At 44.0% G+C, this 25,037-nt stretch overlaps 3 protein-coding genes across 4 annotated transcripts; all 3 read left to right on the forward strand.

The window, feature by feature from the left end:
• Nucleotides 1-3,199: 3,199 nt before the first annotated feature.
• On the forward strand, nt 3,200-3,706 carry LOC136548061 (uncharacterized). The gene has a single exon (XM_066539708.1). It carries the CDS (start codon nt 3,200-3,202, stop codon nt 3,704-3,706), a length of 507 nt encoding a protein of 168 aa, XP_066395805.1.
• Nucleotides 3,707-10,218: 6,512 nt separating this feature from the next.
• Nucleotides 10,219-13,021, forward strand: LOC136550950 (uncharacterized). The gene is made up of 2 exons (XM_066542533.1): nt 10,219-11,142; nt 12,708-13,021. Exons 1-2 carry the CDS (start codon nt 10,781-10,783, stop codon nt 12,766-12,768), a joined length of 423 nt encoding a protein of 140 aa, XP_066398630.1. The 5' UTR covers nt 10,219-10,780; the 3' UTR covers nt 12,769-13,021.
• A 435-nt stretch (nt 13,022-13,456) lies between these two features.
• LOC136549438 (folate-biopterin transporter 1, chloroplastic-like) lies at nt 13,457-19,464 on the forward strand. Of its 2 annotated transcripts, none has more exons than XM_066540713.1 (9): nt 13,457-13,734; nt 14,254-14,513; nt 14,666-14,730; nt 14,811-14,973; nt 16,398-16,546; nt 16,639-16,887; nt 17,988-18,156; nt 18,235-18,327; nt 18,692-19,464. In XM_066540713.1, the coding sequence occupies exons 1-9, from the start codon at nt 13,605-13,607 to the stop codon at nt 18,974-18,976; spliced, it is 1,563 nt and encodes a 520-aa protein (XP_066396810.1). In that variant the 5' UTR covers nt 13,457-13,604; the 3' UTR covers nt 18,977-19,464. The 2 variants fall into 2 exon arrangements, with proteins under 2 accessions (XP_066396810.1, XP_066396811.1); XM_066540714.1 differs by having other exon boundaries at nt 13,457-13,707.
• Nucleotides 19,465-25,037: the final 5,573 nt, after the last annotated feature.

A 25,037-nucleotide genomic window follows, 5' to 3' on the forward strand; every position in this document is an offset into this window, starting at 1 on the left:
GAGACTCGTTATGGGTAAGAGGGATATGGGTCAAAAAACACATCTAAGGCCCGTCTGGGCCTAGGAGTTCGACGATTGGCCCATCAACAGGTCCAACAGCCGCTCCAAGCACCCCTACAATAAGGGATGGAAAGGGATGGGCCCCGCAAGCAGCCAGCACGTAGGCGCACGAAGGCCATGGGCATCTTGGCCCATGATTGAGTCCCAGCCAGGCTGACCCTAGCTGGATCCTCGCGAACGGGATGCTAGGACCCCAATCAAACTATCTAGCTAAACAACCACCAGATCTCACGACCATACCCACGAAGGGTTCAACCTCGGCGAGAGGCAATCACCATTCCTCGGAACACGCCGTGAGCGACAAAGAAGGCCAGGGCCTTCAGAGTACTCCCTTCTAGAAAAAAACTCTGAAGGAGTATTCTACTCCTCCGCAGGCTTAAGGGCTACACCCACCAGGTGCGCTCGCGTGCACCTGCTGGCAAGTTGAAAAAACCCCAGGCGATTCTACTCGAATCACCTGAGGGTTCGGGGGCTACTGTCGGGGACCAATACTAGGGCATCCAAAGAGGAGGAACTAATGATCATCAACATTGATTCATCCGTGTGATCAAGAGCACGACTACGCCGCTTGCTAGGCTTCGTCTCGCCCAACATCTAAGGATAGGCTTCGCCTCGCCCGACATCCGTGGGTAGACTCTGTCTCGTCCGACGCCCGAGGGCTGGCTCCACCTAGCCCGACGTCTGAGGTAGGCTCCGCCTCGCCTGATGTTCGAGAGAGAACTCTGTCTCGCTTGACCCCCGAGGGCTGGCTCCACCTCGCCCGACGTCTGAGGGTAGGCTCCACCTCACCCGATGTCCGAGGGCGGACTCCGCCTCGTCCGACGACTGAGGGCTGGCTCCGCCTCGCCTGATGTCCGAGGGCAGACTCCGCCTCGCCCGACGTCTGAGGGCTGGCTTCGCTTCGCCTAATGCCTATGACAACATTACCACAATACCGACCCAGAAATCAGATGGAGCAGATAAGGCGAGACGCTCAAGTCAACCGCAATACCGATGACCGTACCGTGCACACCTGTAGGACAGGCACGTTAGAACCCAAATAGTATTATAGGCGCCGACATTAGCCTTACAGTATTGTGGGCGCCGTCATTTGCCCTCGGGCACGGATCCTCTCAGAAGCTCATGACAACCACTATGATCTAGAAGGAAGCTCACATCACCCATAGTAATGGACATGCGGTCACTGTGCAGCCTGCTCCCTGTGTGGTCACTAATTAGCACACTGGATCGCCGCGCCGCCCGTGGGGGCGGGATGTGATGTGACAACCCGCTGACAATATCAGGACATAATATCGTTAGTGGACAGGCGCGCAGCGTGGCCCTGTCAGGGTCAGCAGACATACGCCCGACATAGGACTGTCCCTGTCACCGCCTGCCATGACAGCGGAGCCCACACAGAGGAAAAGGAATACCCGACGTCTTTAAAGGACTTCCTTTACCTCTCGTTCTCCTTTTTTCTCCTATCTGTAATCCATGCTCTCCCTTGTCCTATAAAAGGGAAAGCAGAGGACCCCACTAAGGGAATCGATTCATCACATCCCACATCACGCCATATAGCTGAGCAGCAACCAAGGTCTTAGCACCCATTCGACCTTTTCATCAGAGACTTAGGACCTGTCCCTCTCTCGTCCGTTTGTAACCCTTACTACGAATTTTTTAGTGCTAATAACACGAGCAGCAGCCACGAACTGGATATAGAGATATTCTGTCCGAACCAGTATAAACCTTGTATCTTTTAGCACACCATCTAGGTCAGACGCGCAATAACACAAAATTACTCGTTGATGTTTACTTGAAACACCGATAACATGTATACACCCTTTATTTAATATATTTAATTCAGTTTTATAAACTATTGAATTTATTTAAATTTTAATACAATAAATTATGGCATCCTTGCCGCTATAGGCTCCGTAATTCATTGTATTAAAACTTAATTAAATCCATTAGTTTATACAACTTGATTAAATATATTAAATAAAAGGTCTATGAATGCATATGTGTAGTAGTGTGCATGCAGCAGCAGGCTTACACAACTACTTTGAAATTTTGTCCAGGACAGGTGACCAACATCCAGTACGGTCCTAACGAGTAACAGCGCTCCACCGGCACTTCTACGTAGGTCATCGTCTAATTATAATAGATAACGAGAGCTTGTACTAGTAAATAAGTAACAAAAAGAGTTTATCAAGATTCAAATAATTTCAAGCTAGACACCATAGGATAGAGCATGATTTTTAAAAAAATAAAAGAAAACTAGTTCCATAACTTTCCAAGCTAAAAATATTTCTATAAATTTTCTAAGAGTAAACCAAATTTTATGAATTTTTTCATGTAAAAGTTTTTGGATAAGTTTTTAAAATTTCAGATATTTTAAATATTTCTACTCTGATTTACCGCTTAACTTTTAAGCAGTCCAATTTATCTTCCTCTAGCGTGGCGTAACGTCAGTAAATACCATTGAATTTGCCTAGAATGCACAAACTAATGGTTTTCTTTTGAAAAAATAAACGGTTTTAAAAGCTAAGGGGTGTAAAAAAAATCAGTTATGTAAATGAAATTGGTAAATCGGGTGACCTTCCAGGTGACTAGGTCGCGAAAGGATCTATCTCCCTCCGTCCCTCCCTGAATTATAAACACCTTCGTAGGTCGAAAAAAAAGAGTGTGTCTATTCAATAACCATATGTTTTATACAGTTTCAACACATAAATTTTTTGCACCATAGAATTAAGATCCAACAGCCTCCACCCTCCTTCTACCTTCAGTCTCCAGCCTTCTTCTATCTCCAGACAATCATAAATCACAAGATCATAGATACACAGATTATAAGAAATAATTTTTTTCTATGTAAGTACAAAATCATAGATACACAGATTACAAGAAATAATTTTTTTTCACTAAAACATATGTGTGTTGTATAGCATAAAAAAGGGTCGGAGGGGGGTCATTAGTTTCTATAGGCCAGTTCTCGCTAACCCACTGGGCCGAACCGGAAGGCCATCGGATGATTGGACCAGGAGCGCCGGCAGAAACCAAGCATAGGCATCCTCCCTCCGCCCATCATCCCAGGCAGTTCTTCAGTCTTCACCTCTCCCTTTCCGGGGCGCGATTCAGAGAAGGGAAGGGAAAACTAGCGGCCATGGCGGAGGAAGCTCTCACCGAGCCACTACTTCCCCGCTCCACACCCCCCGCGTACTCCACCGTCAACATTGCGGCCCCTACAACCGGGACGGCCCCGGCACACCGCCGCGCCACCAACGTCGCGGCCGCTGCTACGGTGAAGTACCCCGCGTTTGCCGTCGACCGTGACGCCACCCTCGAGAACGCCTCCGCCTCCACCACGGCCGCTCTCGCGTCGTCCTCCTCTCCGACGACGCCTTGGGAAGACCGCCCCGCCAACCTCCCGCCCGTCGCCGTCCACCGCGAGGACGCCCACGCCGCCGCCCTCGAGAACGCCTCCGCCCCCACTACGGCCGCTCTCACGTCGGCCTCCCTTCGACGACGAGTTGGCAAGATCGCCGCGCCAACGCCGTCCACCGCGACGCCGCTCTCAAAGGCCCCTCCGCCTCTCCTTCGGCGACGCCCTCGCCTGGCCGCCGCGCCAACCTCCTGGCCTCTCTCGGCCCTGCCGGAGGCTGGATGTTGATAGAATATGCTCGGCAGTCCACCGAGGGGTATCCCACGATGGTAGATTTGTCGGTGAGGATGCGCGTAATCAAGAACCGGATGGTGACACAAGGCGCAGAGACAACGATTTAGACAGGTTCGGGCCGTCTGATCGACGTAATACCCTACGTCCTGTGTCTTTGGTGTATTGTATTGAATACATGATGTCGAGTAGAGGACCCCTGTCTCTTCTTATATACTTTGAAGCGGCAGGGTTACAAGTAAAGTATCCTATTTGGTACTATACAATATCTTGCGGTGTACGCCGAGCAGCATCGTACACGCCTTGATCTTGTGGGCTGAGCCACCTCCAATGGTGCAGCCTAGCCTGTTCGGGAGGTCGTATCGTATCGTGGATTATTTACTGCTGACTGGTTTAGTGTGAGAGAAAAACACTGTTACCAACTAGAAATTTACAATCGTTTACGAGCTAAGCGAACAGGCTGGGTGGGAGGCTCCCCCCTTCCCCGCATAGAGTCCGGGGACTCGCCTGGAATCCCTCGATCCACGGAGATCAAGACCGAGAGCGTGGGTGGTGACTCTGATGATGGATCGACCAACAATCATGAAGTGGAGCGCATCCGCCGCAGCAGAGCCACCACCAAGAGAGATCGATCCTCGTTCCGCACCCCGCGTGGGAGAAGGCTGTATCGCAGAGTTGGACTCAGGTTGACGCTAATGCCAGTGCCACAGAAGGTATGCCATACTGCCCATTGTCCACAATTTATCTGTGTAAATGCTTGCTAGTATGAATGTCTGCATTTGATTCGTGAATTCGTGGCTTCGATTATTGGTTTTGCGTTACATAACTTAGCAGTGACGGAAAATTGTACAGCATTAAACTTGCTTTTAATTAATAGGATTCTGATTTTTTTGTTTAATTTTGAAATATATAACAGGACACCTGGGACAAGGAAATCTTTATGTACACGTGTGTACTGGTGTTGCTTGTTGGGCTAGTTGCATATCTTAGTACAGTGTTTGATGGATGGTCTCCCTACCTGAGGGGCATATTTATCGGCATATTTGGAGCTGCTACGGGACTGGCTTGCATTGGAGCGATGGCTCTTATTTCAGAAAAACCAGATCCCTCCACACGACATTTCGCTCATATCGTCTCGAGGCTGACTTTCATAGTTGGTAATCTAGCATTTGAAGCGGCTGTCTTCTATCTGCTTGGAGAGGTTGGGTTTATTGTATGGTTGCTTGTTGCAGCTGGCACAATTTTAGGGATGACGTATATTTGGAGTGTAGGGAGCCCAGGGAGTTTTGCTGCATTGGTATCATGTCCAGGGTCTGTCTGCAGCAGAGTGATGGGCTTATTTCGTCGAGCATAGTATCTGCCACCTGTGTCAGGACTAGGGAAACTTGAGACTTGTATGTTTTGTGTGACTGGTCTCATAATCCTTGATGTCTCTTTTGAATAGATGGCTGTCGGATGATTGGTTTTTGTTGATGATCAGATGATCTGTTCATTGGTTCAGATTTCAGATGATGTTCCATTGGTGTAGATATCTTGCTCCTACAACTACTTCAGACTTCATAGACAACTCCATGATGTGGATTATTTGCCCAAATCCCATCTTCTGCGTCATTATCATATATGGCTTAGATTGCCTTGCAACTGTGATATCAACCTGCATCGTGTTGGTGTTTGGATCTGTAGTGAGATTAGCGTCAATGGTGCCCATCTGCATGAAACTTCACTTCTGTAAAGCAAGAGTTAGGCTCACAATCCACCTGCTTGGTGGGATGAAATGTATGGAAGATTTGAGGAACTGATGCAGGGGAGTTGTCAGTTTGTGTTCTTTGCATCGTGATTTATTATGAGCGTTTCAGAAGGTGCAGCAACAGCTGAAGGTTCACGAGCCTGTAGGTGTTGCTTCGATAGGATTAGTTATCTCCCTGATCAGGTCAAGTGGAGAACTGGAGAAGAATTTACATGGAGAGTATATCTGTATATGCCCAAATCAGCTTACGTACGTGGCTCAGTTTCAAGGGTCTTTCAACAAGGCTTTTGGCGTGCTGACGAGGAAGGATCGGTGTGGAACAGGTTGCTTATGAACATGGCAGCAGATCAGAAATGCAAGCCCTCCGATCATGCTACATCTGGAAGAACAGGCATGTTTGTGTGCTCCCAAAATCGCCCACGGCCGTCCCAAATTATCGTATTGACCAACAGCTTGGCGAAGGCAGCTTGGCGCGGCGGCTTGGTAATGGATTGTGTGATGCAGCCCTAATCCCTAAATATTTTAGCAGTGGCTTGATCCTAATCCAAACAGGCCCTTAACAGATACAATCCGATCCAGCTCCATCCCTTTTAAGAGTGTGTCTTACTCCAATCTTGGTCCAATTTAGATCCTTTGGGCTCGATCCTTTTATATAGTTTGGGTCCGATCGTTGCTTGTATGAAGCTGCGCCTTACATGTTCTGGCAGGCTGAGCACAGTGCACAGCCACACGCTACTTCAACTGTTTAGTTTGAAATTTTCTCAGAAATATATATTTTAAAATGAGAACAAACATGCAACATGCATGATTACTTCATTAGCCACAAATGAATATACGAAACTGCTTGCTTGCATACGACCACAATAATTTTGTGAAGTCACTACATCGACCTGCTTAATTTTTACATAATGTTCAGAGTTTCCCGGAGGCTAGGTGTGCTTGGCTTTTCTTTTGTACTCTCCACCCTTGGGGCCTCTATACATGTCTTTCCTTTTCTTGTTAAGCGATAGAGCAGTGCTCCTGCTCATTTATCCTGAAAACAGTATGTGGATGTTTATGTCATTTCGCTGACATAACTCAGCGCTGCGTATATGAAAGTAATTTGGGTTTAATGGTTTATTGTCATATAAAAGTCTCAAAACATTTACAATTAATAACGTGGCTTGTCGATCGTTTGCATTGTATGTGTTTCTATCTGATGGATTTTTCTTCTCTAAGGAAAATATCTTGGCTGCACTTGGTCCATTTTTGAATAGCTTATGTGTAGCTTTTGTTACTTTTTAAGCCATCGGTGTTCTGAGATGTGTAGTTTTTTATGGGTTTCTTAGGGCGCGTTTGGCCGGGCTCCTGCCAGCTCTGGCTCCCACACTATAGCGCGCAGGAGCTGGAGCCGGAGGAGAAAAAAAAAACGAGCTTCTTCGGCTCCGGCGCTGTCAGTGAGAGAGGAAAGGAGGAGAGAGAAAAACGGCTCCGATAAACAGTATTGCTACAGTAAATAAACAGAAGAGGAGTCAGAGGAGCCGGAGCCACTCGGAGCCCGGCCAAACAGGCTCAGTTGTCTTCTAGTACTCTCTGCTCGCTCACGCCATAGAGCTCCTAAGGCTAGCCTGCTAGCCACCGTGGACGACACAACCTCTCAAGGCCCAAACAAGTAAGAGAGAGAGCCTATATCCTGCATAAAAGGTCTACTGCGCACAAGTGTGAATGACATGTTTTGGTACGACGTTGTTGTAATTATCGTATCATCAACTCTTATCTCAACAGAACAAAATAATAAAGAACCACTGGTTTACCTTGTTTCTAACCATAGATGCATGCATGGATCCTAATCTGAGTTACTTATCTTAGTGGAAGAACAAAGTAATTAAAAGCCTTGTGGAGTTGTGGTCAAGCAAAGGCTAGGGCTCGTGGTCAACTGAAAGCAAAAGAAGAAGAAGAAAAAAACTATGAAAAGTAAGATCGTCCTGTCCTTTCCTTTTTTATCGTACGTCCAAGTCAAACCCATGCTTATATTCTGGGTAGGATCCGAAGCATTTGGAGAATTAGGGCAGGAGATTGCTGAACGGCAATGGCACGCATTTTGACGTCGTAGCCATGGTTATTCGGTGGTGGCAATTTTGGTCGTGCAACGACGCAGCTCTCACTGGACGCTTTCACCGTCCGTGCCGTGCAGGACCAGGTTCGCAGCTTGAGAGATGAGAACGCGCGAAACAAGCGGCCGGCACCGCACAGACCAAAAGCTGTGCCTTTCCAGGACCAGGCGGCAGGCGAGTACGTGGCTCGTTGGTTTCGGCCAGAGCTTATCAGTCAGTCAATAATGTTTTTCTTTCATAACAAATCAACACCGGTCGGATTTATCAGTCCAGAAATCAATTAGCGAATAGACCGCGTGCCAAAAAAAAAAAAAAAAAAAGAGCCCAAGACACACGACACAACGCAACATGACCTGGTGGCGACTGCTGAATCTACGACTACTCCGATCTACGACAAGGCTGACGACTGAGGGACTGACGCGAGCAGACGCAGAAGCAGAAGCAGAATGAACGGTGCAGCTCAGACGACCGAGGCACTTGCGAAACTCATGCATTCCAAATAGCCAAATGACATTCCAAATAGCCCTAATTTGTTCTTTTGGCCGGAACACTTTCTCAACATTTCAAAAAGCCATGGCTGAAAGTATTGTTGGCTGATTTGTTGTGAGAGAAAAATACTATTCATTAGTTAAAAAAGTATGGTTTATAAGTCAAACGAATAAGATGCATGCTATCTTCAAACGTGCGCATGTATACAAAGAAAAGCCTTTACCGACAAGATGCCCTCCTTTCGAAGGTCAATATCAAATGTGTTGCTATGAAAAATGCTCTGACAAGTTCCGGCGCAAAGCCAACATCAAATGCAAAAGAAAACTCAGCCAAGTTTTTCGGTGCTGGCAAAAATATGCCCCTTTGCAAACTGGATACCAAAATAATGTGATGAAAAGGAAGAAAAAAACACTGTAGCAATTTCTTAATGCATAGCCTAAAAAATAAGTGTTGCTTTGCACTACCTATACCAAATGCGAAAAACAGGTTCAGTGTGTTTTTTCGATATACCTACAATATCTGTTGCTTTGCAAAGCCAATATCAGACGCGGAGAAAAAAATCTTTCACTACTCTTTAGGCGGTAGTTAAAGTACACACTACAGTTTTTTGCGAAGATGATATCAAAGGTGATGCAAAAGAGAACACCCCTTGAGTTTTGTAGTATTATTAACTAAATCATGCCGCAAAACTTGATAGCAAAAATGTGAATATAGACAGAATCCTTTTAGGAAAATGTGACCTCCATTTGATAATTGAATCTCAAACATGTTGCAAAAAATAATGTTCTTATAACAAGTTTTTGCGCAAAGCTAAAATATGTATTGATTTGCAAAGCCAATACCAAATGTAAAACAAAGTTTAGTTAAATTTTGTGCACTAGCAAAAAAAATGGCTTTCCTTTGCAAATTGGATATCAAATGTGATGAAAAATGAAAAAGGTACTTTGACGATATTTTGATGATAGCTAAAACAAGTGTTGCTTTGCACTACCAATATCAGATGTGAGAAAAATTTTATTTTTTGTTGCATCCGTACAATATGTGTTGTTTTGCAAAGGTGACATCGAATACAGAGGGAAAACTCTAAGTAACTTTTAGAAAGTAATTTGGTAGGCACTATTTTGCTAATATGATATCAAATGTCGATGCAAAACAAACGTTCCTGGGTTTTGCGGCAATGGCTAAATCTTACCACAAAACTTAGGAAGCGAAAATGTGGATACAGAAAAAAAAAGCCTTTCCAGGAGACATGCCTTTCCCTCCTTTCCAAAGTGAATATCAAATATGTTGGAAAAAATATTGATTTTAACATGTTTTTGCGCATAGCTATAATATGTGTTGCGCTGCAAAGCTAGTATCAAATGCAAAACAAAGTACCATCGAGATTTAGATAGTAGATAAAATATGCCTTCGATGGATACCGGATATGTCGATTCTGACGGTTTTTTTTGCCGCATAGCTAAAATGTGTGTCGCTTTGCATAATCAACATCAAACGCGTAAAAAGCTCTGACGGTTTTGTTTTGGAATGCGTACAATATGTGTTGCTTTGCAAAGCGAACATCAAATGCGAAGAAAAAATTTCGACTAATCTTTAGACAATTGTTAAAGCATGCATTGTTTTGTGAAGATGATATCAATGTCGCGAGAAAGACGCTCCCGAGTTCTACAACATTAGCTAAAGCATTCCTCGTACTAAGTCATATTATAAAGACAATACTAAATATGTCTTAAAATTATATCTATAGTATCATATCACGCAGCTATATAAATAGAAAGGTTCAAGTAAGGAGAGGACAAGCCATTGAAATCATCGTAAAGGCACACAACACCCCACATATAGAGACAGAGAAACTTGGTTACAGGGGATCCTGGATGCCTTGAGTTGTCTGAGCGGTGGGTTTCAGGGCCTTCGCTCTTCACAGCAGCAGTTAACAAAAATCCTGGAAAGCCCCCAAAAACGAAAGGCAGTTCACAAAAAACGCTGAAAACGCAACAAAATCCCAGACACGTTGTTTTCTACCGGCACTTGTCTTCTTCTCTTCCAGTGGAGCGAAAATGGTGATGCTGGCACTCCAGCACCAGTCTTTATCCGCTTGATCCATCCCTCTCGCCACTCCCTCCCCTCCATCAACAATTCCGTTTTTTCGGTGATTTTTTTTTCTTGCTTGCTCGGTTTCTTGTGGGGCGGGCGGGCGGGCGGGCCGCTAACCGGCGAGGCGGGGGCGCGGGGCAACGCAAAGCAGCAAAAGCTTTGATCTTTATCGGCCGGATTCCGCTCCCCCTTTTCTCTCTCTCCCTCCTCTTCCCGCTTGCTTTGTGCTTTCGTTGGTGAGAGGAGACCCACAGACCCACTGGCCTTCCTTCTTTCTCTCCTCTCGCATCCCCCTTCCAACTCCTCCTGGTCCCTGGAAAAGGGAGATCTTTTGGTGCAAGATTCGATCTGCTGCTGCCGCCTCGGCCTTGTTGCGTGCGCAGAGATTTGCTCCTTTCTTGGCCGGTTCAGCTCGGTGGTTTCTCGTCTGGCGGCTGGCGCGCGCGGGCAGTTGGAGCTCTTGATTCATCAGGCTCAGATTGCAGCGGCGAACGTCTGCTCTCTGAGCAGGTCGAGGCTGCTGCTCGCCGGGTGATTCCGTGGCCGCTCTTGGTGGCGGTCGGCGTCCTCGTCTGATCCGTTTCTTCGGGAGGCTTTGGTTGATGTGTTGGGTTTCCTCGGAGCTCAGTTCCCCAATTCGCCATTTTGATGAGGAGCTCTTCCCACTGTGAGAGCTACTGCGCTCCTCCCCTGTGCTACCTCCCCTGCCTCCCCAAATCCAAAGACGATGCGGGCGGTGACCCGAAGTCCGCGTCCCCGAGCCCCGCCGCTGTCGCCGAGGACAAGCCGCCGGTGGTCCAGAAGATCGAGGAATCTGCGGCGGCGGCGGCGACCGGCGGCTATGGCGTCGGTGATGATGACAAGTGCTATAGGGAGGTGGCGGTGGCTCCCAAGAGTTGCTTGAAGAGGGCTAATTGCGAGGACAGCAGCAAGATTGCGGCGAAAGGCAATGTGAAGTGGAGGGATTTGCTGGGGAAGGATCTCACACAGGTCAAAGAATTCGAGCCAAGGTATGCGCCGTGCTCTTGCCATGTTTCCCCTTACTACTACTAGTACTATCCAGTTGAGATTGTGGGTGAATTCGGTAATACTGTAGAGTCGAATTTGGGGAATGCTTGCCAAGTTGCCATGCCATGTGATATGTGTTGTTCACCATTTTGGTTAGGCGTCAATTCGGCTAGTGGACATGTGGCTTGCCCCTGAATTCTAGAGGAATGTTCTCGTCGTTGTGGCTAGTGGACATGTGGCTTGCCCCTGATCTCTAGAGGAATGTTCTCGTTCTAGGTCTCCGTGACGCTCATTTGATTTTAAGTCATGGATGGTCACTTGCAGTTGTGCTGACATTAGGAGAACACTAGTACCAAATGGCGAAGTCAACGGTTTGTCATGAGCCTCATGTCCCTTGGTAATGGTGGCCATCATTTTGTTGTTCCTAGGTGTTGGGTTAATTAGATAAGGTTGGGCCAAGTCATTGTGTAGCGGTTCTACTATATTTGGCCTTTGGCTGGAGTGTTCAAGCATGGCTGTGGATGCATTCAGCTTGCTTCCATATGGTCACCATCTGATCATTAATCAGAATGAGTTGGTTGTTGCGAAGCCAATTTCTTGTGCCTCCGTGAAGCTCAAGGCCAAAACCATCCATACCTTTTCTGGTTGGATGGTCGCCCAAGTATCCTACCTGGACCCACTTCTTTTTCAGTGCTTCCTTGACAGTTTTCTTCAACGCATCAAGGAAGCGTGATCAAGCGGTCTAGTTTCAACGCTATCTGGGTTTAGGTCAGTCCACCTGAGAAAAATGAGGCCTTTTCACTTAAATTATTAAAGGTAGTCTGGCAGTTACCTTGAACTTGTGTTGTGCTGTTTATGCAATGTAAACTGAAAGATTTCTTTCAGAACTTGCACGTCAACTTGGATTAGCTGTTCATGTTTGTATTTTAAGCCACGTTCCACTTTTGTTTTCTATCTATTGTTTCCATGTTAACATTGGAAGGGGTCAGGGAGATTTCATTGAGGTTTTCGTCAATAGATCTTCCACAACCCAGGTAGCTGGTTCATTATGGCCTTGTAATAATCCTTTTTTCTGAAAGAAATAAAATACTTACATATAGACCAATCAGTGTTTCAAGTTCCAAGTCAGCGCAGCTTTAAAGATATGAAATCACAATCAGGGCAATTGAACTTTCATTTTCAGTGGGTCTTTTTACTACTGGTTGCTTCCAGTTGCTATTTAGGACCATACTATGATTGGATAAGCTGAATTTTTTATTAGGTTTATCACAGTCCCATCGCACATTTAAACCAGTAATGGTGCATTGACACAGTATACTAACATCGTTATCATTCCTGCTGGTGATGAGAATATGCATTTGGATATAACCGTCGTCCTTGTGGTAGTTTCCATCATTTTCACTTGCTTGTCCGATTGAAGTTTTTCCACGCTAGGGGCCGAAGAAAATCTACCTTTGATGCTTACACAACCCTTGACTGCTTTGCTGGACCTGGACCTCTTACTCTCAGAATTGAAGATTATGGCATATCTAGCTTCGATGTTTACACAATCTTTTCTTGGATGCAGCGAATCTGGAGACTCGGACGACGAAGAATATGCCGGCACCTGCGCCTGCGTAATCCAATGAGCCCAGGGATCTCCACTGTAAATTCTGTGAAGAAGAAGAAAAAAAAAAGCAAAAACAAAAAAACAGAACGAGGGGTTGTCTGAGTCAGCCATTAGTCCTTGTCAGTAGAGGGTAGGGAGGAGCAGCAGGTCCATTGTTGTGTGTTGGTAATTGGTATGTGGATGTGGATGCCATGGCTCGTGTTGTGTTCTGTCAGCAGCTTCAACTGTAAAATGTTGTTACAAATGCATAGCTTTAGAAGATTTCTGCCAAATGTGTCATGTTCTCCTGTCTGGAATCTCGTTCTAACTGGTGTGCTGCGCCTTCAGGTGGGCACAATTGCTACTACCACTCTATGGGCTGGGCTGGACTGGACTGGGCCTGATCCAACCCGATGACACCGGCCTTGCTGGGCTGGGCATTTTGGCCTAAATACATTTTTTCCCCTTTCGGTTTAAGCCCTAGTGGGCCCGTGAAGCAGAGAGGAGAGACAACGCGGATTACCCAGGCCCAGGCTCAACCCCACTCGAGCTGATGAAAAGGGTGGAGTACTGTGTGCGTGGGCCCACTGATCAGAGAGGGAAACACAGCTCTGCTTCTGCCCATCTCCCAGGTCCCACCAACCCAACAAATCCAGCGTGAGAGAGGGGGCGCGTCACGGGCGGGTGTGTGGTGGACCCACCATGGCAGGGAGAGAAACATCGGGCATCCGTTGGCTCCGTTGCGCTGCGCCAAATCTCGCTTCCAACATCTCCGGCCCGTGCTCTGCAGTCTCCGCCAGACAACCTCCGCGTCCTCTCAAGGTCTCACTCTCACCGGAGACCGCGCCGCGGCCCGCGGGGTTCGGATAGCGCGGGATGGCCTCCGGGGGGTCGGCCGCACGCGACGCGTACGACGAGGAGGCCGCCGTCCGCCGGCCCCTCGAGCTCGACGGCCGTGACGCCGCCGCCTCGCCCGGTGGTGAGCTCGAGGCGCTCTGTTCTATGGGTGCGTAACCTTCTGGTTGCCTGGGATCTGGGGCGGGTTTGCGGTTTTGGGTTCCGGGGCTGGGGGAATTTCAGCGTGTGGTTGGATTTCTTCCTGTGGTGTGGAACAGGAGATCGAGCTGAATTGGGGAGAGAAATGGAGAGCGCCTGCTTGGCTGAGGTAGCCCGCTCTGACTTCTGGCTGCTAGGGTTGTGCCCCTGGGATCGTCGGTTCGCGCAATGCAGTTGCTGTCTGTTGCTACAGTTTGGTAAACTGGAGTTGGGTGAGGATGCATGGTTCATGCCTAATAATGAGTAAATAGGTGCATAGAGAAGATACGCTGGGACGTGAAGGCCACTTCGCGGTTGAAATACTGCATAGTAGAATTTAGTTAGCTAAGGAAAGCTTTTAGTAGGATGTTTCTGTTAGCCACATGTTTTTCAAATATCCAAGCCATAATCCATTGCTTAAATAGTTAGTGGTGTGTGTTTTGCTTACCTCAGCGTCAGGATTTTCTCAAATGGTGTTACCTTATTGTAGGGAATGTCATGCCTAGGTATCAAGTGGGCTCGACGAAGGGTGATTCAAGTAGTAGACACTCTGAGGAGCGGAGGCAGCCTAGCACAGATGATGTGCGCAAGAGCAAGCCTGGGTCGAGATACTTCACGGCGTTTGGGGTGGATCTGTCCCCTGATAATTTGGCAGTTGCCATTGTATATTTTGTGCAAGGGGTTTTAGGTCTTGCACGGCTTGCTGTGAGCTTTTACTTAAAAGATGATCTTCATCTAGATCCAGCTGAGGTATGTGTTGCTCATTCCTTTTCCTGTCCTACATGTACCATCTTTATATTTAGATTTAGATTTTAGAGCTCGGTTCTTGTTCCATGATGTAATGTTTCCACTGTTCAGTTAATAGGTGCTGTTAAGTGACTGAGACGGTTTCTTTTATATAGACTGCAGTGGTATCTGGTTTCTCGTCCTTGCCATGGTTGATCAAGCCCCTCTATGGCTTTATCAGGTCTCAGAAAACCTCCCACACTCATTTCTTTCTAATGTATGTGTACACTTGATTTTGAATCCTCTACTCTTGCCTTTCAGTGATTCCATTCCAGTCTTTGGATATCGAAGAAGGTCGTACCTTTTTCTGTCAGGGTTACTTGGAGCACTTTCATGGAGTTTAATGGCCACAGTAGTGAGCAGTAAATACAGTGCCGCATCCTCTATTCTTCTTGGCTCACTTTCTGTTGCCTTCTCAGATGTTGTAAGTGCAAACTAAATATTCTACTCTTAAATTATCTTGGTCTGTCCTTTATGCTGATGGTCAATAATATCAGGTCCAGTCTTACATTTATTCAGTCGTTAGCAGTCATTTAAGTGATGATATGCTCCAGTTGTTTATTGATACTTTCTTGTTCTTCCTCAATGGCATATTTATGATATTAGATTTCTTAACTTGCTATGCCATTAAATATTCTCTGTGAACGTGAGAAATTGGTTTCCTTCTATGCGGAGCTCTTTATTCTATTGTATATAGTCCAAGTGGATCTGTGATCATTGTTTATACAGTATTTTCCACATTGTTGGCATACTTTACTTTTCATAGAGGGCACAGAGCAAATTTGTATTGAGTTATCGCACAACCAAATTTAACTGTAAATACAGGCATAAGGAAAGCTCTAACAAATGTCTAGTATGAAAACAATTTAAAAATGCATACATGTGCGCGTGCAGGCACATTGAAAGCATCCTACAAAAGAGCAGATACCCGCAAACAAGCCCGAATCTCCATTGTTGCATTGATTCTTGTAAATGATTTTTGTAAAGAAAATTTCTTTGTTGTGCTTTCCAGCATGCTTCATTTAAAATCCCTACCCATTAATACTGAATACACCAACTAGTCAATTGTTTGCGAATCAGTTACTGGTGCATATTAACACAGTGCTTCCTTGTCTTGATTCCAAATTTTCATGCAGACATTTCTTAAAACACGTTTTCATAAAAAACATGTTCATACAATGCATCCTTCTAGCTATTGGACACAATCCAATCATATATTATGCAAAGTTTAGGCATGGGGGCATCTAAGTATATCAATTTTACAGCACAACCAAGGAATAAATGGTCACTATCCTTAAAGTCAAAACTATAAATAAAATACAAGCTCACATTTATGACCTCATTGCTACCAAAATTTTCCATTGGATTGTTACAATGTGCAAGCACATCGATGAGTTTTGGAATTAGCTTGGGTTATTTTAATTTATTTTAAAAACAATTACTGCCTACAATATTTCCACTTCCAGGCTTTTGTTCTAGCTAGCTTTCTAGTTTGCATGGAGGTAATAATGCACCTTTCTGGCAAACCAACACTGCTCCTTCAAGAAAATGCTGGTTAATCCCAACATAGCTATATTTCCAGTTGAAGTTTACAGTGTAAGGCTGACCATCTGAACTTATTTTTACAGTGCTATTCAAATTAATCATTTCATTAGGGGCCTGTCTAGACATACTACTGGATGCATCTGGTCAAGTGTGTCAGTGTGGTTAAACATTTATCCAAGCTTATCTTTTTTGTACCAAAAAATATCATCATATCATTTCCACCTCATGCTGGGACTGTAGAACAAGAACTTTTGCATGTATATTGCTTCAAGGTTTGTCTCAGCACATGTGGGAACACTGTAGGTAGTGGATTCTATGGTTGTTGAGAGAGCCCGTGGAGAATCTCAAAGTACATCTGGATCACTCCAGTCGCTCTGTTGGGGATCTTCTGCCATTGGAGGAATTGTGAGTGCTTACTTCAGCGGTTCGCTTGTGGATACTTATGGAGTAAGGTTTGTCCTATTGTACCACTACCACTTGAGCTGACACGCGCCCCATTGTTTTATAGTTCAGTCTACTGATGAAAGTATTCCTGTAAACGCAGATTTGTCTTTGGTGTTACAGCATTTTTACCCCTGATGACATCTGCTGTTGCAGTTCTTGTAAATGAACATCGCATATCTTCTGGAGAACATACTACCTTACTCTCTGGTTCAGGATTCGTTGAGAGCTCTAAGCAGCACATCAGGCAGCTTTGGACTTCAGTAAAGCAGCCTAACATTTTGTTGCCGACCTTGTTTATATTTCTTTGGCAAGCAACACCGCAGTCAGATTCTGCTATGTTTTTCTTCATGTATGTCTGAAATCTTTACAGTACCGATCTGTGATGGGTCTTATCCTGTACTCCTGTTCATGGCCTATTTGCTTGCTTTTTGACTGTTGCATTGGATTTAGTTGTAATCCAATAACTATAACTTTCACAGACTAGAAGAAAGGTCTTAGCTTATTCTGATTGTTGGTGTTCCTCTAGCTTGTCTTTATTTGGAGTGGCTACACTACCATAGGCTGTAAAATTGTACACAAAATCAAGAAAAGTTATCTTGCTTCACAAAGTACTCCCTCCGTCCTGAATTATAAGTCATTCCAACTTTCTTGGAGAGTCAAAGCATCTCAAGTTTGACCAAATTTATATAATAAAATAATAACATTTATGAACCAAATAAGCACCATTGGATTCTTCATTAATTATACTTTCATAGTATACCTATTTGGTATCATAAACCTTTATAATTCTCTCTATAATTTTGGTCAAACTTATGATACTTTGAGTCTCCAAGAAAGGTGGAATGACTTATAATTTGGGACAGAGGGAGTACAAAGCAAAGTAATGATTTTGGTTAACTTTGGATCCTAATTTTATACACGCCAACAAAATGTTGTTTTTCATTATGTTTGGTCCCTTTTTCACTAGTTGTGTATTAGCAGTTTGAAGATATCTACCAATATGATCTCAAACTTTTTTTTGACTGAACATGATCTCAAGTCTGTTATGCTTATTTTGATATTAAATAATTAAACAAGTATGTCAGCTGATTAATGCTTGTAGTTTGCATATTAGTGACCTGTAACAGATGGTACTTTTCATTATGAATTAAACTGTCCTAAAGGGAGCATGCGCGTGGCTTGGCCCGGTTAGAACTTGTCAGAACGTTTTTTCAGATTTGTCCTTTTTTTTGGGAAGGGGGAGGGGAGTCCTTTTGTACCCTATATAAACACTTTAGCCACATATTGAGGATGGACAGTTGTTTGGGTTTTCCATGCTAAACCTGTCTCTTGCCTGATTGATTATGTTTTTTATCCACTGTTCATTTTATAATGAATAAATGATTAACTGATTTCTATCTGTAAGAATTTTAAAATGATCATTTTTTTATGTTCAATAATATATTTCAGCACAAATAAGCTTGGATTCACTCCAGAGTTTCTAGGGCGTGTGAAGCTTGTAACCTCTTTTGCATCCCTGCTCGGTGTCGGGCTCTACAACTATTTTCTGAAGGAAGTTCCTCTAAGGAAAATCTTTCTCGTGACAACCATTATAGGTTCAGCTCTTGGGATGACACAGGTGCTCTTTATATTATTTTCTTGATTGGTGCTGCAATTCTTTTCTATCCTTTAAACATACTGCATTGTATATATTTAGGTGCTTCTTGTAACTGGGCTAAATCGGCAGTTTGGGATAAGCGATGAGTGGTTTTCTATTGGTGATTCATTAATCATCACAGTCCTTGGTCAGGTATGTAACATTACTGCAATGCTTAATAATAGTAGAGTGCATTTTGCATGATTGCACAAAAAAATGAATTCAGCTGATCATGTACCCTTTTTCCTGACATAGTGACCCTGTAACATAGTACTTTTATATGCCCATGATTGAGACTGACCACTGAGGCACTGACAATTCAGGATCAGCTGTTAGTTGTGAAATGGGGTACCCATTCTTAGGAAGATGTTGACTTATTTTGAGGAGAGAAGTCTCAACGTCCCATGTGTACAATCAGAGCATCATTTATATAATATAAATAATATCTAGCTTTAACACCTCCTGCCTTCAATTGCTTCCTTGAAGGCAAGCTTATGTTGCCTAAACTTTTTTGTAGGCTTCATTTATGCCAGTCTTGGTGTTAGCTGCAAAATTGTGCCCTCCAGGAATGGAAGCCACTTTATTTGCAACTTTGATGTCCATTTCTAATGCTGGAAGTGTTACTGGTGGTCTGGTTGGTGCTGGTCTAACTCGGATATTTGGGGTCACTAGGGACACCTTTGGGAACCTACCTCTATTGATTGTCGTCTGCAATCTTAGTTCACTGCTGCCCTTACCTCTTTTAGGTCTCCTGCCAGAGGAATCAGGTGACACAGATAATGGAGAAACAAAGAATAACTGACTTACTGAGGGTTTTATCTCCGTTTGTTCTGGTTCTCAAGTATAGCATACCACAGTGCCCAGCTTCAACTCAGATATGGCCCACCCAGTTGAAGCTCAAAAGATCAGTAGGGAAATATGGAAATCATACTGGATATAAGTTCAGTTAGTTACCACCACCATCAGCCAGTATCTCCTGCGACTATTAACCTGTGATCGAAGTGATTCATTGATGATCTGAAAATGATCTATGATGCTATGGCGCACAGGTACTCACCACTTTTTAGTTTCTATAAGCTACCTTGTATACGAAGACAAGGTAGGTTTTATCTTTCTCTACACTTTGAGTTTTTGTTAGCTAATGCGACCCCATGAAAATTAGAGTAGGGGTCAAAGACTAGTAGTTGAGGATTCCCTTACAAAGTCGAATGTATTGTAACATGAGGAGGGAATATTTATACGTTATGAAAACCTAGAGTATGGACATGTAAAGAAAAATACTTGCACACAGTTTGACTCGCCATACAGTATCAGGTTCTGCTTACATCACTAGGCCCAAACAAAGTGCAATAACAAAGGCACATATAGATACAGGAAACTATAGCACTCCATCGTCCGTAAGAACTCACTGAATTTTGCAGTACCAAGTACTGGTATCAATGATAAATTGATAATAGACGGTATGTGTATAACCATAGATCTATCATTTGATGTCTGTTTGGACTTTGGAGGTTAACTTGAAATATGATTTCAATTTATTGGCAAGTTGAATAAGAGTTAAGTAACAAGTGATCATTGGAATCAGTGGAGTGTAAAAAGGTAAAAGACAGACTGGAAAAAAAAACATACAGGAACCTGTGTGTTTCCCTTTTGACTTGAGAGGGTGTGCTCAGTTCTCCAATAGTTGATATTTATCCAGGACTACAATCAGTTAAATTATATCATGAGGACGAATCATTGTATTTATTTCTCTTAAAAAATGCAGCTGTGGTTGTCTAGTTCATTATTGAATTTTATGATATGATGAATCAGTCCAAAATTTCAGAATCAGCTAGAAATACATGATCAATTCGTACAGTTTCTTGCATGGTAATGGGGAGGAGCATAAATGATCATATACTCTGAATATTCTGCCTGTGTTGCTCTTGGGAGTCTTTGAGACGTCAGAAACTCAGAATGTAGAACAATGCCACTTGGTTACAGTAGACATCATCTCCACGAGCAATGCATTCAGGTTTCAGTCAACATCATCTCCACATCATGTTCTTGCACCAGTGCATCACATCACATCTTTATTTTTATATCACAATCGGGTCCATGTAGGCATATGCATCGTGTCAGCATTCCAGCCTATGTTTCCATAGTTTAAGTGCTCGTCTAATCAGCATTTTTGGATTATTATGCCACTTGAAGGACCCTTCCATTGCAATTATGGGTCAACTCTGAACTGCAACGTTCTCTTTTTCTGATAAAATGGCTGGAGATTTGGTTTCCCGATCCGATTTCTGATCTCAGATCCAGCCTTTCCTGCCATATCCCCCTTCTTTTTTTCCTTGCGAAAACATTTTTTTTCTTGGTCCCATTCACAATCATCTTAGGATACGTGCAAGTCTAAACTCTAATCATGAACAACCATGAATTGAGTACAAATACAAACTGTAGTTGTAACAAATGGTACTTGTCTCATTGTTTGTATGATGGGATGGAGGCCGTCATGCAAGTCCTGACAGTGACAAGTGCCGCATCAAACCTGTTCTATTTTACTGTTAAACATTTTTATTTTATTTTATTTAAAAAACTCAGGATATGGTTGTTATTTATCTGTTCTGTGCGAAAGCATTTTTTTAAAAACATGTGCCAACAAGTTTGGATCTGTAGTGATCACTTGCAACCAAAACTAGCTAGTAATAAACTTGCAAGAAACTGTAATTTGTGTTTCATTTGATCAGGCCAGAGTTTTACAAATGGGCTCACGATTTCGTCATGAATGTTACTTGGTTTTCACAAGAAATGAGTCAAGGCCCGTGATAAGAATGTAAGACGAGTCATCTGTATGCTAAATGCATCATCCGTTCACAAATACAAATTTATCTATGTCTGTACAAGTCAATTTTTTTTCTATTTTAAGTCATTAGAGAGCGTGTCAAGTCAAACCACACAGAGAGTAACTCGTGGTCCTGGATAATTTTCTCAAAAAGAGTGATAGCACTGGCGTGGAAGCACGTGGGGCCATGTTGTGGTTGTGGACTGTGGTTGCCCGCCACCACTCGGGGGTAGTAGTGTATGGCCGAGGGCAATGCAAACGGAGCGCACGTCACATCTTAATGTGTGCGCTTTCTTATTATACGATCCTCAGCCTGTTCGTTTTAGCGGGATTGATTTATAAATCATGACTAAAAGTATTATGAGTTAGTTTGGTGTGAGAAAAAAATATTGTTAAGCCAATCCAGTCGAAACAAACAGACTGCCTATCTCCTCTCCCCCTCTCTCTCTAGGCATGCACCACTTCCCTTTGTTTCTTCTTTTGCCTTTTTTCTCTCTCTCCATCATTTTCTCTTTCACCTCGTGCAATCTTTCAGTCTGTTCGCTCGGTTGTAAACGATCGTAAATTTTCAGCCAGAACAATATTTTTCTCTTACACCAAACCAGCCAGCAGTAATAATCCACGATTGTATACGATCGTATCAGCATCAGTCGAACATGCTGTTTATTTCTGACGTTTCGAACTCCAAGCTAAACCCGACCATGATTCCTTGAGATTGAGGTCAACTAATAAAGCTGGCATATCTTTTGGTACCCTTACATAAAAAATGTTTTATATATAACTTTGATATTTCATTTATGGCTGCAAGCCTGCAAATAAGCCGTTCTAACGAGCTGTTTGGTTCAGCCGTTTATTGGCATGATCAGATAACACCACAAATCACTCCCGTTAGTTTTCGTTTGTAGGATACGCGATGTGATCACGGGAAAGATTTGGTATGTAGCCGCTCAACCAAACAGAACAACGTAATCACAGCTTCCTTTCCCATTAACGCCGATATCCACTTCCTTTGCGTTGCCTTTGCCTTTCTTGAAACCAAACAGCACCTAAGCCTTACAACAACTAGAGCCTAGTTAGGCTCAAGCTTGGCTTGTTTGCGATTTGAGCGAAGCTTGAGTCGAGTCTAGTGGTATGTTTGGTATGGATTTAGATTTTTTCATGGAAACATTCGATTTTAGATTCTCTCAAAAAAACGTCAGAGATGATAAAGTAGAAGTGAAAAAAACGTCAGAGATGATAAAGTAGAATCACTTCGTAAGATCATTTAGCTGGTAAGCTAGATTCTAATTCACAAAATATATTATTTTAGAAAATCATATAAATAAAAATATGGTTATAAATTTTTTTTTTGTGGGTGAAGAACCACTAAAAATCAACTTATTTTAATTTTTGCACAAAAAGAGCTATAAACGAATAAAATATAATTGTTAGAGAAGAAGGGAGGCAAAAGAAAAGCCACTAGAATCACCGTGAAACCAGCATGTAGCTGATTCCAAAAGGAATGATGTCATCTTAATCCTTTGCCGTGTGTTTGGTTGCAGGGACGAAGTGGGATGGGATGGCACGGACCTAGGACGAGCTATGTTTGGTTGGGAGACCAGCAGGGTCGAGGACATCCCACATGCGAATATATCCATCAGATGTCGGGCGTCCTCGTTGAAAGCATCTAGGCCCCTAGTTGGGTTTCGGTGATTAATGACAATACGTGATTACTGTGACTAACGTGTGTTTTGCAGAAACAAATAAGTTAGGTCACGGTAATGCAGATCGAATGGGCAATCAAGGTTGTCATGCCCCTACGATAGAAATCGTTTCGGTTTTCAAATGATGGACCACAAGGTTAAGGATGGACTAGTTCTAAGTGTCGATTGGAGTTGGAGAGACACTTAGATTAGTTTATGACTTTGTTTTTTCTTTAGTCGTACTATTAAGGGGGTATGAACGTGTAGCTTGACCTAGGTGAGTCTAGTGAGTTAAGTGTGGTGTACACTTGTTAAAACTAGCACTAGGTAGCTCCATAACAGCCATTTGATTCAATGGAGCAAACTTCATTCACATATGATCGAGAGCTAGAAGTGAATGGAGGGTCAAATACTGACCGGACGCTGGCTCCGGTGTGACCGGACGCTGGCTCAGGGTCTGGTCAGTTCATTTGACCAAGGTGAAAGCGTCTGGAAGTGACCGGACACTGTGAGGTCAAGTCACCGGACGCTGAGGACCAGCGTTCGATCGACTCCAGTAAAGTCCCAGAGAGGGAGAATCCTGATCGGATGCGTCCGATCAATGCTGGCCGGACGCTGATCAGGTTCCGGCTACTGACCGGGCGCTGCTCAACAAGTGACCGGACTCTGGAGGTCCAGCGTCCGGTCGACATCAGTAAGGTTCCAGTGAAGGGAAAACGTGACCGGACGCTGACCAGTGTCTGGTCAACTCTTAACCACTAGAGTTTGGGGTGTACTGACCGATGCGTCCGGTCAACTTGATCGAAGCGTCCGATCATCCCGTAGAGGCACATAACGGTTCGTTTTTCAGCCGGTGTTATAAATACAACCTCCGCTCGTGTGTGGGGGTACTTTTGCTCATTTTAATAGCTAAGAAACACCTTAGAGATTGCCAAGAAGAGCAAGGTCCTAGTGAGGTGATTGAGATTTGAGAATCCTAAAGAGAGCCCTCATTAGTGAGATCAAGAGTAGCAAAGTGTGCATCCACCGTTCTCATTAGGCTTGTCGTGGTCAAGTGAGAGTTCGTGCTTGTTACTCTTGGTGATCGCCATCACCTAGACGGCTTGGTGGTGATTGGAAGTTTGGTGATCATCCGGAGAGCTTGTGGATGACCCAACTCAAGTTGTGAGCGGTTGTAGGTGATTCACCACGACGAAGTATCGAAGAATCAACCCGTAGAGAGCACTTGATCTTTGCGCGGATCAAGGGGAGCTACACCCTTGCGCAGGTGCTCCAACGAGGACTAGTGGAGAGTGGTGACTCTCCGATACCTTGGCAAAACATCGCCGCGTTCCTCCTTCTCTATTTACTTTGAACAATTCAATTCTTGTCTTTACATTCATAGAATTGCCATGCTAGAGTAGGATTGGAACTTAGGTTGCAAGTCTTTTGTGCGGTAGAACAATTAGAAACACTTTCTAGGCATAAGGGGTTAATTGGGCTAACCATATGATTTAATTATTGCAAAGAAATTTAAAATTAGCCCAATTCACCTCTCTCTTGGGCATCCTGATCCTTTCAATTAGTATCAGAGTCTCGTGCTCACATATTTAGGCTTAACTGCCTAGAGCAAGATGTCTCGCGGGGATGGACCTCCTCCTATCTTTGAGGGAAACGACTTTCCTTATTGGAAAATTCACATGGAGGCGTATCTAGAAGCTCTAGATGTTGGTATTCTTAGAGCTGTCTCACAAGGCTTCCCAAAATCTCGGGATGCTACTCACCTACAAGGTGATGAGGTGAATTACGAGAAGTGGAATGCAAAGGCTCGAAACACCATCTTTAGAGGTCTTTGCAAAGATGTGTTCAATCGGGTGAGGAACCATAAAGACGCTCATGCACTATGGTCGGACGTTTGTGCGCTCCATGAGGGAACTAAGAGTGAGCATGAGGAACGCTATCATCTTATCATGAAAAAGCTCAACTCTTTTGAAATGCTTCCTAAAGAATATGCTAATGAAATGTATTCACGTTTAAATGTTCTTGTAGAGGAAGTTAATGGGCTTAGACTTACTCAAATGCAACCATCCGATGTTGTAAGAAAGATCTTGAGTGTCCTCCCCATTGACAAATATGGGCATATTGTGACCGTGCTACATCAAGGTGATCTTACCTTCGCTACACCGACACAAATCTTGGGAAAGATCAATGCTCATGAGATGTATATGCACATCACGCCACAAGATGGCTCATCCTCTACCAAGAAGAAAGATAAGGACTTAGCATTTAAAGCTAGCCAAGAGAAGGGCAAAGCAAGACTTGAGTATGAGAGCTCAAGTGATGATGAAGTTGATGATGAAAGTCTTGCTCTCATGGTA

The sequence above is a fragment of the Miscanthus floridulus genome, chromosome 4, assembly GCF_019320115.1.
Source record: "Miscanthus floridulus cultivar M001 chromosome 4, ASM1932011v1, whole genome shotgun sequence".
In the NCBI taxonomy this organism is placed as follows: Eukaryota; Viridiplantae; Streptophyta; class Magnoliopsida; order Poales; family Poaceae; genus Miscanthus; species Miscanthus floridulus.